This window comes from Schistocerca americana, chromosome 2 (genome assembly GCF_021461395.2).
Source record: "Schistocerca americana isolate TAMUIC-IGC-003095 chromosome 2, iqSchAmer2.1, whole genome shotgun sequence".
NCBI lineage: Eukaryota > Metazoa > Arthropoda > Insecta > Orthoptera > Acrididae > Schistocerca > Schistocerca americana.
Window position 1 is genome coordinate 553,014,616 of NC_060120.1, and position 19,025 is coordinate 553,033,640.

At 44.3% G+C, this 19,025-nt stretch overlaps 1 protein-coding gene across 2 annotated transcripts in view; it reads right to left on the reverse strand.

The window, feature by feature from the left end:
• LOC124595389 overlaps positions 1-19,025 on the reverse strand; it is a 304,713-nt gene that overhangs the window by 41,471 nt on the left and 244,217 nt on the right. For both annotated transcript variants that reach the window (XM_047134110.1, XM_047134112.1), the window contains exon 10: positions 2,669-2,906. In XM_047134110.1, the coding sequence (XP_046990066.1) occupies positions 2,669-2,906 (238 nt within the window). The remainder of the gene's footprint in view (positions 1-2,668; positions 2,907-19,025) is intronic.

A 19,025-nucleotide genomic window follows, 5' to 3' on the forward strand; every position in this document is an offset into this window, starting at 1 on the left:
TGGGCATGTGCGAGGTGGTAGGTGATCGTGGAGATAAAGCATGGGAGATCTGTTTCTGGGTATGGTTAGGAGGGTAATTTCAGCCTGTGAAGGCCTCAGTGAAAACTTTGGCATATTTGAAGAGGGACTACTGGTCACTACAAATGCAATGACCATGGGTGGCTGGACTATATGGAGAGGACTTCTTGGCACTGGATGAGTGGCAGCTGTCGAAGTGGAGGTATTGTTGTTGGCTGCTAGGTTTGATGTCGATGGAGGTACTGACGTAGCCATCCTTTAAGTGCAGGTCCACAGCAAGCAAAGTGGTTTGCTGGACTGAAGAGGACCAGGTGAAGTGAATGGGGGAGAAAGTTTGGAGGTTCCAGAGGAATGTGGATATGGTGTCCTCACACTCAGTCCAGATCGTGAAGATGTCGTCACTGAATCTGAACCAGGTGAAGGGTTTGAGATTCTGGATAGATGGGAAGGATTCCTCTAGATTGCCAATGTATAGGTTAGCACAGGATGGTGAAATGTGGGTGCCCATTTCTGTACAACTGATATGCTTGAAGGTGATCCGTTCAAAGGAGAAGTAATTGTGAGTGAGTATATAGTTGATCATGGTGACCAGGTAGGAGGTTGTAGGTTTGGAGTCACTCGGGGACTGAGAAAGTTGGCGTTCAAAAGTGGCAAGGGCATGAGCATAGGGGATGTTAATGTAGACGCAGGTAGCATCAAAAATTATGAGCAGGGTACCTGATGGAAAATAAACAGAAACAGTGCACAGTTGGTGGAGGAAATGATGATGTATTATATATGGAAGGGTAGGTTACAGTTAATAGGCTGAAAGTGTTGGTCCATGACGCACAGTAACTGGCCACATTGGGGCATCCTGGGTGGTTGGGTTTAAAGTATTTAGGACCCATGTGGAAGGCAGGTGTGTGAGGAATGGTGTGGATGAGGAGAGAAATTGACTCAGGTGAGAGGTCCTGGGATGGACCTAATGATTTGAGGAGGGACTGGAGATCCTACTGGATTTCAGGAATGGGGTCATTGTGGTAGGGTTTGTAGATGGATGTGTTTGACACCTGGCGGAGGTTACAAGATAAGGATCAGGTTTTGGCTGGTGGAGTCTGGTTCACTCTGTGGATGTAAGGTTGATTTTCACGTTGAGGGACTTGAAAAATGATGGTGAGGTGAAGCCTGAGGTTAGAAACTTCTGGAAAATTGACAAGGGGTGATTTGGAAGCAGTGGGAATGAATCACCATTGGATGGAGGAGTGAACCACGTCAGACAGGGTTCAATATTGGTTTTGGATTGAGTCTGATTGTTAGGGCTGGTGGCAAAAAAGTGTTTCCATTGTAGGGATCTGGAGAAAAGAGAAAAATTCCAGGATGATTAGGACAGGTTCATGACAATGCTTCATATTTGCTTAGGTTCTATATTCTGTATGGTATTGGGAGGGAGTTTCTGAGGATGTGGTAAATGTAGCAGGTCTGTGAGAGAGGGTTTGTCAGCTATGAGGAGATGTGGATTTCATTCACCAAAATCAACATTTTTTGAAAGTCTGCAACTATGTCACTATTCGTTTAAATAATAAAAAAGTCAACAACTTACACTTTTTAATGCATAACAGGACAAGGTTCAGGAATTTCTCTCTTTCTCAGGTGCAACTATTTCCGTGTGTTTGTTGTTCTGCCCCCCTTGCTCTGAGTCATCTTTGAATGGTTACTGCATTTCAAGAGAGAGAGAGAGAGAGAGAGAGAGAGAGAGAACAATATACACAACAGACATCACACAAAATACCAACATATCAAAATATTTAAGAATGGGAATAAATTCCTGAAACGTGTCACGTTAAGCATGGAAACTGATGCAGTCTTTATTATTGAAATCAGAAACACAACAGTGAAATATCCACAAACTATAATTCCCCAGTATTATTACAACTGTCTCTAGCAGCTTTGTGCAACTTCGGATACTTCCTGCCAGTGGTCTGTAACTGTCAGTAGTACTAGTTTATATGTTTTCTGGTATACTGCAATGGCACAACATTGAAAGAGTTGTTTAACTTAATATTTATTGATGCAAAGAGCCCAGGACATAACTCAATTTTAATTTATTTATTTGTATATATAGTTACTGCTTCTTTTCTTTTATTGGTTCTGGCATGCATCATGCTGTATGTGTTAATTCCACTGTTTCCCATTTGAGGTACTGTTAAGCAGAATAAACATGCTTACATTTCCATCTTCGCCTTCATTTTCCTGGGTGGATATTAGTAAAATATAGGACTCCGCCATTCAATATGGTAAAAGACATCTTTGGCTTTATTTTTGGGGTTGAAAATACACACACACACACACACACACACACACACACACACACACACACACACCTCACATCTCAAGCTTGTTTTGCAAAATCTGATTATTATGTCTTATGTACCAGGCATGATTACACCTAGTGTGCTCACAGTAACTGACGGGACCACTGCAACTGGCAGGCTGTGTAGATGTTCACTCCCCTTCACATCTTTTTGCCTACGCCCCATGAACTCTAGATCTTCCTAAGTACTAAGTGCTAATTTCCAGTTTGTGCTTTAACAACCTTCACATTTATCACACATAATTAAATTACAACATGAAAATATCATAAATTACAGGAAGTCAGATGAAGTTAATCTACCTCTTTGAAAAGGCTGATGGACCTACTGCGTATATTGCCTCTACCGGCTCCTTCAAAGTGTAGCACATTTCTAAGTGTTGGATTAATATCAAATGGTGTAGTCAGCCTCACAGAATTTCGCTTGAAGTTTTCCACAGCTTCACGATATTTGTTTGAGAACCAAGGTGGAAAGACAAAAGCAAACATTGGTAGTCTTTCCTCTTGTTTACCTTGATCAGTGTTTCGAATATCTGCAAAACTACAGAAACATACAAAAACAACAATATTAAATTGGCATTTTCCCATAATCTTGATCAGATATAGAATTTTGGATTTAAGAGGAAAAAAAACTACATTTCTGAAACACAATGCATTTCATGCCGTATTTTCTGTGAATGTGACAAAATTCCAGTAAGTATAAATTAAACAAGATGACACTAAACACACAAAATAGTATCCTTGCATGCTAGTGGCTCAGTAATGGCAATTTGCAGCAACCTACAACAAAGTTTGCATTCTGTTTTTGAAGTACAGTTTGAAACTTATAATTTGTCCAGGCAATTAGAAGTAGTAACATGATATATGCATCTATCACCATTTATATAAATACTAAACAAGCAATTTTACAGTGAATGACAGAGGGTGTTTCATAAACCTTAGCTGTCCATCACTTTTCCTACAACTGACGTTATGTGCCCATTCAGTTGCATGTTATTTTGCAACTTTATGCCTACATATTTAATTAATGATATGAATATAATAGAGGGAAACATTCCACGTGGGAAAAATATATCTAAAAACAAAGATGATGTGACTTACCAAACGAAAGTGCTGGCAGGTCGATAGATACACAAACAAACACAAACATACACACAAAATTCAAGCTTTCACAACAAACGGTTGCTTCATCAGGAAAGAGGGAAGGAGAGGGAAAGACGAAAGGATGTGGGTTTTAAGTGAGAGGGTAAGGAGTCATTCCAATCCCGGGAGCGGAAAGACTTACCTTAGGGGGAAAGAAGGACAGGTATACACTCACGCGCGCGCGCACACACACACACACACACACACACACCCACACACACACACATATCCATCCGTACATACACAGACACAAGCAGACATTTGCAAAGGCAAAGAGTTTGGGCAGAGATGTCAGTTGAGGCGGAAGTACAGAGGCAAAGATGTTGCTGAAAGACAGGTGAGGTATGAGCGGCAGCAAATTGAAATTAGCGGAGATTGAGGCCTGGCGGAGAGAGGATATACTGAAGGGCAAGTTCCCATCTCCGGAGTTCTGACAGGTTGGTGTTAGTGGGAAGTATCCAGATAACCCGGACGGTGTAACACTGTGCCAAGATGTGCTGGCCGTGCACCAAGGCATGTTTAGCCACAGGGTGATCCTCATTACCAACAAACACTGTTTGCCTGTGTCCATTCATGCAAATGGACAGTTTGTTGCTGGTCATTCCCACATAGAAAGCTTCACAGTGTAGGCAGGTCAATTGGCAAATCACATGGGTGCTTTCACACGTGGCTCTGCCTTTGATCGTGTGCACCTTCCGGGTTACAGGACTGGAGTAGGTGGTGGTGGGAGGGTGCATGGGACAGGTTTTACACTGGGGGCGGTTACAATGGTAGGAGCCAGAGGGTAGGGAAGGTGGTTTGGGGATTTCATAGGGATGAACTAAGAGGTTACGAAGGTTAGGTGGACGGCAGAAAGAAACTCTTGGTGGAGTGGGGAGGATTTCATGAAGGATGGATCTCATTTCAGGGCAGGATTTGAGGAAGTCGTATCCCTGCTGGAGAGCCACATTCAGAGTCTGATCCAGTCCCGGAAAGTATCCTGTCACAAGTGGGGCACTTTTGGGGTTCTTCTGTGGGAGGTTCTGGGTTTGAGGAGATGAGGAAGTGGCTCTGGTTATTTGCTTCTGTACCAGGTCAGGAGGGTAGTTGCGGGATGCGAAAGCTGTTTTCAGGTTGTTGGTGTAATGGTTCAGGGATTCCGGACTGGAGCAGATTCGTTTGCCACAAAGACCTAGGCTGTAGGGAAGCGACCGTTTGATGTGGAATGGGTGGCAGCTGTCATAATGGAGGTACTGTTGCTTGTTGGTGGGTTTGATGTGGACGGACGTGTGAAGCTGGCCATTGGACAGGTGGAGGTCAATGTCAAGGAAAGTGGCATGGGATTTGGAGTAGGACCAGGTGAATCTGATGGAACCAAAGGAGTTGAGGTTGGAGAGGAAATTCTGGAGTTCTTCTTCACTGTGAGTCCAGATCATGAAGATGTCATCAATAAATCTGTACCAAACTTTGGGTTGGCATGCCTGGGTAACCAAGAAGGCTTCCTCTAAGCGACCCATGAATAGGTTGGCGTACGAGGGGGCCATCCTGGTACCCATGGCTGTTCCCTTTAATTGTTGGTATGTCTGGCCTTCGAAAGTGGGCCAGGATGGAGCTGGCTAAGGTAATGAGGAAAGAGGTTTTAGGTAAGGTGGCAGGTGATCGGCGTGAAAGGAAGTGCTCCATCGCAGTGAGGCCCTGGACGTGCGGAATATTTGTGTATAAGGAAGTGGCATCAATGGTTACAAGGATGGTTTCCGGGGGTAACAGACTGGGTAAGGATTCCATGCGTTCGAGAAAGTGGTTGGTGCCTTTGATGTAGGATGGGAGATTGCATGTAATGGGTTTAAGGTGTTGATCTACGTAGGCAGAGATACGTTCTGTGGGGCTTGGTAACCAGCTACAATGGGACGGCCAGGATGATGATTGGGTTTGTGAATTTTAGGAAGAAGTTAGAAGGTAGGGGTGCAGGGTGTTGGTGGGGTTAGGAGGTTGATGGAGTCAGGTGAAAGGTTTTGTAGGGGGCCTAAGGTTCTGAGGATTCCTTGAAGCTCCGCCTGGACATCAGGAATGGGATTACCTTGGCAAGCTTTGTATGTAGTGTTGTCTGAAAGCTGACGCAGTCCCTCAGCCACATACTCCCGACGATCAAGTACCACGGTCGTGGAACCCTTGTCCGCCGGAAGAATGGCAATGGATCGGTCAGCCTTCAGATCACGGATAGCCTGGGCTTCAGCAGTGGTGATGTTGGGAGTAGGATTAAGGTTTTTTAAGAAGGATTGAGAGGCAAGGCTGGAAGTCAGAAATTCCTGGAAAGTTTGGAGAGGGTGATTTTGAGGAAGAGGAGGTGGGTCCCGCTGTGACGGAGGACGGAACTGTTCCAGGCAGGGTTCAATTTGGATAGTGTCTTGGGGAGTTGGATCATTAGGAGTAAGATTAGGATCATTTTTCTTCGTGGCAAAGTGATATTTCCAGCAGAGAGTAGCTGGGCTATGTTGAACCTGTGGTGAACTTGGGTTGGTATACAACGATGTGCACAAAGGTTAGGTGGTTGTGTTGTCACCAAAACACATTAAAGGGTGGAGCAATTCGCAGACTCTGAATGTGGCTCTCCAGCAGGGATACGACTTCCTCAAATCCTGCCCTGAAATGAGATCCATCCTTCATGAAATCCTCCCCACTCCACCAAGAGTTTCTTTCCGCCGTCCACCTAACCTTCGTAACCTCTTAGTTCATCCCTATGAAATCCCCAAACCACCTTCCCTACCCTCTGGCTCCTACCCTTGTAACCTCACCCGGTGTAAAACCTGTCCCATGCACCCTCCCACCACCACCTACTCCAGTCCTGTAACCCGGAAGGTGTACACGATCAAAGGCAGAGCCACGTGTGAAAGCACCCATGTGATTTGCCAACTGACCTGCCTACACTGTGAAGCTTTCTATGTGGGAATGACCAGCAACAAACTGTCCATTCGCATGATGGACACAGGCAAACAGTGTTTGTTGGTAATGAGGATCACACTGTGGCTAAACATGCCTTGGTGCATGGCCAGCACATCTTGGCACAGTGTTACACCGTCCGGGTTATCTGGATACTTCCCACTAACACCAACCTGTCAGAACTCCGGAGATGGGAACTTGCCCTTCAGTATATCATCTCTTCTCGTTATCCGCCAGGCCTCAATCTCCGCTAATTTCAATTTGCCGCCGCTCATACCTCACCTTCTTTCAACAACATCTTTGCCTCTGTACTTCCGCCTCAACTGACATCTCTGCCCAAACTCTTTGCCTTTACAAATGTCTGCTTGTGTCTGTGTATGTACGGATGGATATGTGTGTGTGTGTGCGAGTGTATACCTTTCCATTTTCCCCCTAAGCTAAGTCTTTCCGCTCCCAGGATTGGAATGACTCCTTACCCTCTCCCTTAAAACCCACATCCTTTCGTCTTTCCCTCTCCTTCCCTCTTTCCTGATGAAGCAACCATTTGTTGTCAAAGCTTGAATTTTGTGTGTATGTTTGTGTTTGTTTGTGTGTCTATTGACCTGCCAGCACTTTCGTTTGTGTAAGTCACATCATCTTTGGTTTTAGATATATTTTTCCTACGTGGAATGTTTCCCTCTATTATGTTCATATCATTAATTAAATATGTAGGCATAAAGTTGCAAAATAACATGAAACTGAATGGGCAGGGTTTGAGGAAGTCGTAACCCTGCTGGAGAGCCACATTCAGAGTCTGCGAATTGCTCCACCCTTTAACGTGTTTTGGTGGCAACACAACCACCTAACCTTTGTGCACATCGTTGTATACCAACCCAAGTTCACCACAGGTTCAACATAGCCCAGCTATAACCAACACTTTTTCGCCTTTTTTCACACCAGATCTCCAGTTGCTTTCTAGTTCACCTTTATCTCTTCCCATATATTTTTATTTTCATTTTCATTTCAGCCTCATGTTACACTTTCCACCTTCTAGTACCATGTCACCCTCACAACATCCCCACAACAACCCCATTAAGTTTTATTTACATTCCGTCCCCAAACATGCCTTCGCCCTAGCCAGATTACACTCCCATATTTTATTTTCTCAGGCTTGTCTGACATTTGGCATTACCCCCAAAGGCCTCACACTTAAAGTTCCCATCTCTGGCTGTAACCCTTCTTTCCATCAGTTCCTATACCAGTTCCAAACTGAACAATCCATTGCCCTCACCCACCTAATCCTTCACCTACACATCAACTCAGCCAATGAACACACCCGTCAACTCCTATCCTTAATAAAAGTCCTCAATCTTTCCTCTTCCACATCCACACTCGCTGTTCAGAGCATCCTCCTACAGGCCAACTGCAAATTAGAACAGCATGCCACCCTCCACCTCAAAAAACTATCCAATCTCCTGGTTTCCCACCTCCGGAAAGGCAACTCACTTACCCTTCACAACCTTTCCAGCAAACCTCAACCTCCTCTCATTGCACACAGACCCAGTCTCTCCCATCTACTCAATCTCCCACTTCCAGCTCCACTCCTCCCAAAACCTAAAAATTCCAATCAACACAATCTGGAACCACAACACCCTAATTCAGTAGTTAACCTTTCCTCCAAACCTCTCTCCCAATCCGAAACCTCTGTCCTATCCAAAGGCCTCACCTTCAGCCCCACTCCCAGATTCAGCCAAACAGCCCTTGTCAAAGATTTACTGTCCTACACCCATACTCTCTGCTGGAAATATCACTTTCCCATGAAGAAAAATGATCCTAATCCTACTCCTAATGATCCAACTCCCCAAGACACTATCCAAATTGAACCCTGCCTGGAACAGTTCCGTCCTCCGTCACAGCGGGACCCACCTCCTCTTCCTCAAAATCACCCTCTCCAAACTTTCCAGGAATTTCTAACTTCCAGCCTTGCCTCTCAATCCTTCTTAAAAAACCTTAATCCTACTCCCAACATCACCACTGCTGAAGCCCAGGCTATCCGTGATCTGAAGGCTGACCGATCCATTGCCATTCTTCCGGCGGACAAGGGTTCCACGACCGTGGTACTTGATCGTCGGGAGTATGTGGCTGAGGGACTGCGTCAGCTTTCAGACAACACTACATACAAAGCTTGCCAAGGTAATCCCATTCCTGATGTCCAGGCGGAGCTTCAAGGAATCCTCAGAACCTTAGGCCCCCTACAAAACCTTTCACCTGACTCCATCAACCTCCTGACCCCACCAACACCCCGCACCCCTACCTTCTAACTTCTTCCTAAAATTCACAAACCCAATCATCCCGGCCGTCCCATTGTAGCTGGTTACCAAGCCCCACAGAACGTATCTCTGCCTACGTAGATCAACACCTTAAACCCATTACATGCAATCTCCCATCCTACATGAAAGACACCAACCACTTTCTCGAACGCATGGAATCCTTACCCAGTCTGTTACCCCCGGAAACCATCCTTGTAACCATTGATGCCACTTCCTTATACACAAATATTCCGCACGTCCAGGGCCTCACTGCGATGGAGCACTTCCTTTCACGCCGATCACCTGCCACCTTACCTAAAACCTTGTTCCTCATTACCTTAGCCAGCTCCATCCTGGCCCACTTTCGAAGGCCAGACATACCAACAATTAAAGGGAACAGCCATGGGTACCAGGATGGCCCCCTCGTACGCCAACCTATTCATGGGTCGCTTAGAGGAAGCCTTCTTGGTTATCCAGGCCTGCTAGCCCAAAGTTTGGTACAGATTTATTGATGACATCTTCATGATCTGGACTCACAGTGAAGAAGAACTCCAGAATTTCCTCTCCAACCTCAACTCCTTTGGTTCCATCAGATTCACCTGGTCCTACTCCAAATCCCATGCCACTTTCCTTGACGTTGACCTCCACCTGTCCAATGGCCAGCTTCACACGTCCGTCCACATCAAACCCACCAACAAGCAACAGTACCTCCATTATGACAGCTGCCACCCATTCCACATCAAACGGTCGCTTCCCTACAGCCTAGGTCTTTGTGGCAAACGAATCTGTTCCAGTCCGGAATCCCTGAACCATTACACCAACAACCTGAAAACAGCTTTCGCATCCCGCAATTACCCTCCTGACCTGGTACAGAAGCAAATAACCAGAGCCACTTCCTCATCTCCTCAAACCCAGAACCTCCCACAGAAGAACCCCAAAAGTGCCCCACTTGTGACAGGATACTTTCCGGGACTGGATCAGACTCTGAATGTGGCTCTCCAGTAGGGATACGACTTCCTCAAATCCTGCCCTGAAATGAGATCCATCCTTCATGAAATCCTCCCCACTCCACCAAGAGTTTCTTTCTGCCGTCCACCTAACCTTCGTAACCTCTTAGTTCATCCCTATGAAATCCCCAAACCACCTTCCCTACCCTCTGGCTCCTACCCTTGTAACCGCCCCCAGTGTAAAACCTGTCCCATGCACCCTCCCACCACCACCTACTCCAGTCCTGTAACCCGGAAGGTGCACACGATCAAAGGCAGAGCCACGTGTGAAAGCACCCATGTGATTTGCCAACTGACCTGCCTACACTGTGAAGCTTTCTATGTGGGAATGACCAGCAACAAACTGTCCATTCGCATGAATGGACACAGGCAAACAGTGTTTGTTGGTAATGAGGATCACCCTGTGGCTAAACATGCCTTGGTGCACGGCCAGCACATCTTGGCACAGTGTTACACCGTCCGGGTTATCTGGATACTTCCCACTAACACCAACCTGTCAGAACTCCGGAGATGGGAACTTGCCCTTCAGTATATCCTCTCTCCGCCAGGCCTCAATCTCCGCTAATTTCAATTTGCTGCCGCTCATACCTCACCTGTCTTTCAGCAACATCTTTGCCTCTGTACTTCCGCCTCAACTGACATCTCTGCCCAAACTCTTTGCCTTTACAAATGTCTGCTTGTGTCTGTGTATGTACGGATGGATATGTGTGTGTGTGTGTGTGTGTGTGTGTGTGTGCGCGAGTGTATACTTGTCCATTTTCCCCCTAAGCTAAGTCTTTCCGCTCCCAGGATTGGAATGACTCCTTACCCTCTCCCTTGAAACCCACATCCTTTCGTCTTTCCCTCTCCTTCCCTCTTTCCTGATGAAGCAACCGTTTGTTGTGAAAGCTTGAATTTTGTGTGTATGTTTGTGTTTGTTTGTGTGTCTATCGACCTGCCAACACTTTCGTTTGGTAAGTCACATCATCTTTGTTTTTACATATTTAATTAATGTGATATGGTCCAGCACTATGCAATTTATACTCTTTTTGAACATTATATGAAGCTGTCAGCCATTTCACCAAATAGGAATCCTCTACATCTCATCCTGAATTGCCCCCCCCCCCCACCCCCCCCCCATAAAATCATTTAACGAGGGTACTGATATGTGCTTTTCCTGTGATTTCTTGTTTGCACCTAGTAGTATATAGTCTATTGTCTGTTGTATTACTGAAATTTAGTGCTATGACAAATTTTAAGATAATGTACTAAATACAGTATCTTGTTAATTTCATCTGTTTCAAAATTTATGACCACTTCTAGTGACACAATGACCCACTTTCAGATCTCATTCAGAATGTTAATCACATGCAAAATCTTTCAATAATCTACAAATCAGTAGCACAGAGGCAAAATATTTACAGTGTATTTTCACATATAAATTCTAATAGCCGAATATCACAAGGTTGTTTTTTGATTCCACAGTCATTGAACACAATAAACTTTCTGACCACTAATAGAAATAAGCAGATGTCCATGTTCTTGATACAAAAATGTGACAAGAATGAAAGTTATCTGCACATTAACTCAAAGAAGTTAATAATAGATAATACGAGTTATTATATGATAACGCATTGGTGTGGTCCTCCAACTGGCTGTTTTGGGTGGAGGCAAAGTATACAAAGACTGATATAATGATGTCTTGTGATCTTGGATATTACATGTTAATTTATAAAACTGCAGGATGAAAATTTACTAGTGTAGCTAATCTATGAGTTCTAACAATGATTTGCTTTAACTAAAAGATATCATAACAATGATTTGCTATAACTAAAAGATATCAGGTTAGAAAAGTATAAAAGTCCACAGTACTATTTTATTATGCCTCCTTTTGTGTAAAACTGCCACATTTGTTTATGCAAATTTGTAATTACAGGTTTAATTGAATAATGAAGAATGTTATCTGGTCCAGAAAAATTAGAACAACAAAAATATAATGTCAAATTCTGAAGTCTAACAAGCATATAGCTCAATATCAAAAGTAATTTTGGATGTGGCCAGTCTTTAATTACTAATGTCTTTCAAGTTAATTAGTTTTTGCAAAACTGAAACAGGTTGCTGAAAAGAATGAAATGAGGAGCTTTTAATGAATGGCATCAATTTTCTCAGAACTATTGATTAAAATGGTTCAAATGGCTCTGAGCACTGTGGGACTTAACTTCTGAGGTCATCAGTCCCCTAGAACTTAGAACTACTTAAACCTAACTAACCTAAGGACATCACAAACATCCATGCCCGAGGCAGGATTCGAACCTGCGACTGTAGTGGTCGTGAACTACTGATTAACTCACACTAATTTTCATGGGGAATGTTGTTTTAACATCTTAGATTACTAATTTCTTTTAATTAACAAGATGTCACTGAAAACTAATAATGCTATTACAGCCAGCATGTAATAAAAATAATAAAGTAACATAAAATACTATGTGAATAAGAATTTAGCAACTGTCATTGCACATAGCGTTCATATTACTTGTATAAATACAGCCAGACAAAGGAGAAAGAAGTTAGTTATTTAAAAAGAGCAGAATAATAGCAGGTGGACTGATGTTTCAACATCCATGCAAGTCGCACTTATGCAAATACCTGAATGTAACAATTTGTGACTCATCCTAGAATTGTTGCACAAGTGTGTGGGACCCACACCAAATAGGTCTAACAGGGAGCACTGAATGTATACAAACAAGGGGAGCAGAAGGTGTGTGTCAACTATCCTGCCAGAGCCTATTTGCAAAGATTCAAGAACCAGTAGTAACTGCAGAACCTACAAATGTACTACAGCCCGCAACATACAGCTCACTTAAGGGCTAGAAAGGCAAGATTACACTAATTATTGAAAACACACAGGCATTTAAGGAGACATTTTTTGTGTACTGCATATGCAAATGAAACATGAAGAAACCCTAGGGATGGTACAATGGGAAGTACCCTCTGCCATGGACTTCACAATGGCTTGCAGATGATGTAGATGAAAGATTATTAATATACATAGATGACAGGAACAGTCCTTTCACCCTTCTCTGGAGCAGTCCTTACTTTATCTTTGCTTCTGATAAATACTTATTATCCAGTACAATATAGGACAAAGTACTGGGTTCCATTATCCAACAAGTCCCTAAGCCAGCCACATTTTGAGAACTGCTTCAATATTTGTTAACAGTCGACAGTACTGAAGACTCTCAGAAGAATCTAGTATTAGAGTATCTGTCAACCTGTGTCTGCAATTTGTTGCAGGACACTGTGTGTGAACACCAGCAGGTATTTTACAACCTAAAATATTCTTCTCTACCAGCCTTTTGCACAATTATAATTGAACACACATAGTAACTTTGACAAAATGAATACATCTCTTTTCATTTCTATTTACTTCAAGTACATCCTGAACTGTTACTTCTATTTGACCATCCTACTGAGCTAGTCTTTAAGGCAGCTGTTATCTCAAACTAATTTCTTATAGATTGATTTATTATTGGGCTACAGAATTTTAAATATTTGTTATGGATGCTGAACTGTGAGGATGTACAATTACATCACATGCGTACTCTTGCAAGTATAGCATTCTGATGGAGGCATTGAGTATTACAGTGTGGAGAGTATTTTGCTCTGTGGCGAAATGATGGTACTTCAGTGTTTTGACCAGTCATGTCACACAACTTTTTATCATTATAGCCTTCATTTATTTTCAATATTAATATCCACAAACAAATTACGAAAGCCATCTGTTTTAACCTGTTACCAATAGTTTATTGAAATAATATTCATCTTTTGCCTATATTTTTAAGTCCATACTACATATCGACTTCTCAGTTCTAGTAAATGCAAGGCACAACATAAATTATTATGTCACCAGTGTTGTTGACTGTTTAATTTCTTATTATAATGCCTCCATTTCTCCCTTCTGCTGCATTCCTGGTTACTCATCATCCATGAATTTTGACCTTCAAACAACTTAGTAAGCAGCCTTGACACAGACTTTCTCATCCTAAATCGATCTTACCAGCCCATGATATACTTGATAACAGGTTGGTTGGTTGGTTTGGGGTATAAAGGGACCAAGCTATGGGGTCATCAGTCCCTTTTTCCTAATGCAAGCAAGGCTCAAGGTACAAAAACACCCAAAGTATGTTTGAGAAAGTAAAAGGGGGAAAAGAAATGGGGAACCACACCTAAAAAGAAAATGAATGGAATGAACAAAAATCAGAGAAAACTTACACCACAAGGAAAAGTAGAAGAATGTACTAAAACCATAGAGCAGATGGTCTGTGGCTGATCACAATAATGAAAGAGGATGGGCCAGCCACTCTGCAACACACAAAATGTCCACCCCAAAAAGACAAGGCGAGATGAACACATGTAGGGAAAAGATGACCACCAACACAAACAAATGCAAAGAAAGTGTGACAGAGTTAAAATGGAGGTAGGGTGGCGGCCTAAGAGAGAAGGCTAAATGCCCACCCTTAGATGGTACGATAAAAAACTATGGGAGGATCCAGCTTGGACACGGAAAGTACGGAGCGATAGGAAATTTTGGATAAAAACTGGGAGCGGACCCCGGAGATCTCACTCATATAATGTGGCAAGCATATGATGTCGTCAGATCGTGTTGTAAGCTTTTCGGAAACCAAAAAAAGATGGCGACCAGGTGTTGGTATCTGGAAAAGGCTGTTAAAGGCTATTCGGTTGGCAGACTCAATGGAAACTAAATTATCTGTGGTAGAGTGACGCTCTCAGAAACCGCCCTGGCATGGAGCCAGTAGCCACGTAACTCCAGGACACAATACAACTGCCAACTTACCATACATTCTAACAGCTTACAAAAAACATTGGTGAGGCTGATGGGCCGATAGCTATCCACATCAAGCGGGTATTTGCCGGGTTTGAGCACTGGAATGATGGTGCTCTCTCACTGTTGAGAAGGAAAGATGCCATCACACCAGATCCGGTTGAAGATGACAAGGAGATGTTGCTTGTAGTCAAACGAGAGATGTTTGATGATCTGACTGTGGATCCGATTTGGCCCAGGAGCTGTGTAAGGGAAATGTGCAAGGACACTGAGGAGCTCCTACTCCATAAATGGAGAATTATAGGGTTCACTGTGACGTTCAGTGAACAAGAGGGCTTTCCTTTTCACCACCGTTTGAGGGTGCAAATTGCTGGGGGATAATTCTCCGATGCAGAGGCTCGAGCATAGTGCTCAGCAAAGTGCTCGGCAATTGCATTTGCGTCGGTAGATAACAAGCCACTGATGTTAAAGCCAATGACACCTGCACCCAATGGTTGAGACGTGCCTCTCCCAACATTCCTGTTTCTGCCTTTTTATAAGCTGGCGAACGCAGGCATGGAGCCATTTAAAAGCTATTTGGTGCTGTAGGGAAGGGTGCTGCTTATGCTTCTGTGGAGCTTGCCAATGCTCTTTAATGGACTCAGTGATTTCCGGCTACCACCAAGATACTGACATTCGACATGGGCACCCTAAATAAGAAGGGATCATGTTTTCCGCCGCAGAAAATATCACTCTAGTGATCCGTTCAACTACCACATCGATGGTACTATGTGAGTGAGATTCAACGGTGACAGCAAAGGTGAAAGCTTCCCAGTCTGCCTTGTTTAAAGCCCATCTTGGTAGACGTCCAGAGGAATGGCACTGGGGGAGTGACAGGTAGATGGGAAAGAGGTCACTACCACACAAGTCATCGTGGGCTCTCCAGTGTACTGATGGGAGAAATCCTGAGCTGCAGAGGGATAAATCAATGGCCGAGTAAGTGCCACGAGCCACACTGAAATGCGAGGGGACCCCAGTATTTAAAAGGCAGAGGTTGAGTTGAGACAGGAAAATTTTGACATCTCTACCTCGGCTAGTAAGCCCGGTGCCACCCCACAAGGGGTTATGGGCGTTAGAATCCCCCCAAAGTAGGAAAGGTTTAGGGAGTTGATGAATCAGTACAGCCAATGTGTTCAGGGGTACTGCGTCATCTGGAGGAAGATATATGTTGCAGACATTTACTTCCTGTGTTGTCCTTATCCTGAGAACCACAGCTTCAAGAGGGGTTTGGAGGGGCACAGGTTCACTGCACACTGAGTTCAGGACATAGACACAAACTCCACCTGACACACTATTATAGTTGCTACGGTTCTTCTAATACCCGTTATAGCCGCGGAGGGCAGGGGTCTGCATTGGCGGGAACCAGGTTTCCTGGAGGGCAATGCAAAAACAGGTGTAAAGCTTAACAGTTGCCATAGCTCAGCCAGGTGGTGAAAAAATCCGCAGCAATTCCACTGGAGTATGATGTTATCATAAGGCAGGTTAGGCCTCAGCGTCACCTGCTGCCACCAATTGAGTATTTGTATCTGTTCCTATTGTGGATGAGGCATCAGCAAGATCCAGGTCCTCAGGGGATGCTAAGATCTCCACCTCATCCTCAGGTGCAGAATCGGTAGGGAGTGGTGGTGTTGGGGCCACCGGAGGGTCCTCTTTCTTAGCAGATTTATTTGTTTGCTTGCCCTCTTTCTTCTCTTTACAGGCTTGCTGGGAGGACTTCTCCGAAGCAGCATTAGGCAAAGAGGAAGACCGTGAAGATCTTCGCCCAGCAGCTTTTGGCTCCTTTAGCCACTGGTGACTGTCCGCTGTGGCATTAGTGGAGACCTTGGGAGAGAGGGTACCAAGGGACCCCTTCCGCACAAGAGGAGCCAGAGAAGGCTGCTGGTTCTCTGCCTGGGGGAAGGGGAGAGGTGTCCCCTGCATTTGGAGGGCCTTGCTCCCGAAGTAGGTACTTTGGAAGCAATGGAAGGAGATTTTCCCCCTACCACCAAGGGGGTGGATGTATTCTGGAGGCCCAGAGGGCCCACTGTTCATGGCACAGAGTGTGATGACTGGTACTTGTGACGGCAATGATAATGTAGCTGCAGCATATGTGGACATCAACCGAATGGGGTGTAATCATCCAAATTTACGCTTAGCTTCTTGGTAACTCAACCGGTCCAGGGTCTTGTACTTCATGACCTTCCACTCCTTTTGGAGTACTGTGCAGTCTGGCGAGCAGGGGGATTGGTGCTCTCCACAGTTGATACAAGTGGGAGGAGGCACACATGGAGTATCTGGATGCAGTGGATGTCTGCTGTCTCGACATGTGGAGCTGGAAGTGCAGCGGGAAGACATGTGGCCAAATTTCCAGCACTTAAAACACCGCATAGGGGGCGGGACATATGGTTTAATGTCACAGTGATAAACCATCAACTTGACCTTTCAAACAATGAATCACCCTCAAAGGCCAAGATGAAGGCAACGGTACCAGCCCTGTTATCTTTGAGTCCCCTGTAAACATGCCAGATGAAAAGAACACCCTGCCATTCTAGATTGGTGTGGAGCTCATCGTCAGACTGCAAGAGGAAGTTGTGATGGAAAATAATCCCCTGGACCATGTTGAAGCTTTATGTGGAGTGACGGAAACAAGAATGTTGAAGCTTTATGTGGAGTGACGGAAACAAGAATATTACCCAGCCGGTCACAAGTGAGTAACACACGGGATTGGGCTGGGGAAGCTGTCTGAATCAAGACTGCACAGCTTCTCATCTTGGACTGCACAGCTTCTCATCTTGGACAGCACTGTCACTTCCCCAAACTTATCCTCAAGATGTTTAACAAAAAATTGAGGCATGTAGAAAAGAGTTCCCGTCCATTCTGCCACAGACTAGACACCGAGGTGAATATAGCTCTCTTTTTTCTGTAATGCTACATTCCTCCCATGGTGTAGCGAGTGAGGGAAATGATTTAGGGTCATATCTGTCAGCACTGTACTCAATCTTGCCTGAGACCAGCAAGAGACGACTTAGTCTGCTTCATTGCGGGTCATCCGCCCTGATGCCACCCACTCCGATTAGGGGCTCTCCCCATGGGCACCACCTAGCCACAGCAAAGGCCACCTGGCAGGATAGCCGTTGCCGGGAGTCCTGATGCCCCAGGAACATGGGCACCTACTCCTTGGCACACATGGCAAGTTTTCCGCTCAGGCATCAGCAGTGTGATCCCTGTGTTGTCAGGGGGCTACCACCAAATGGGTACATGACGGCCCCACCACAACGGACTGGCTACCATGCTGGATATTGGGTGCAGAGAAATCCAATATAGTCATGGGGGCAAAAGAGGACAGGAGACAATGGAAGAAGACGACATACTCCAGAAAGTGTGCTCGCCCAAACAGGTGAATTGGAGGTGGAGATGCAAAGACATGACAAGAGGTTCAGGAGATAGAATCTAAGGGCACTATGGATAACTCATGCACTACTTAAGGTGTCTTTCCCCATATGGCCTGCACTTCTGTAGAATTTGGAAAGTGGCAGGCCAAATCATAAAATGGGACCTGAACTAATAGGGCCAGAAAGTGTGAGACTCCTTTTAGTTGCCTCTTTTGACAGCAAGGGATACCTCGAGCCTATTCTAACCCCCAGACCTGCAGGGGGGACTTGATAACACCATCACATTTTTATTACACGAAAAAAAATACTAATTTTAAAGTTGTTCATAACACTCTCTCTCTCTTTGCAGGTTTCTCTCAGAAATCTGTTGGCGTTGATTAGTTTAGGATATGTGAAAATGCATGGTCATTAGTATCCCTATAGGAACAAATTGAAGATACAGAAAATAAAGTGGGCCTCACAAAGAAAAAGAATAATTAAAAATGGAATAATAATAACAACAACAACAACAACAACAACAACAATAATAATAATAATAATACAGTGTGATGAAAGAGTCATGCACATGAAAATAAATGTGTCTGTAAATAGGAGTTGCACTGCACTAGATCAGTCAGCCACAGCTATATAGCACTATACAAATTACTACAACAAATGAAGATGCCAATGTTGTTGTTGTTGTTGTTGTTGTTGTCTTCAGTCCAGAGATTGGTTTGATGCAGCTCTCCTTGCTACTCTATCATGTGCAAGCCTCTTCATCTCCGAATGACTACTGCAACCTACATCCAACTGAATCTGCTTAGTGTGTTCATCTCTTGGTCACCCTCTTCGCTTTTTACCCTCCATGCTGCCTCCATTCTGAGGTGTCCATTGATGCCTCAGAATGTGTCCTACCAACCGATCCCTTCTCCCCCAATTGTATTTAAGCCTCCTCATTAGTTATGTGATCTACCCATCTAATCTTCAGTGTTCTTCCACATTTCGAAAGCTTCTATTCTCTGCTTGTCTACACTGTTTATCATCCATGTTTCACTTCCGTACATGGCTACACTCCATACAAATATTTTCAGAAAA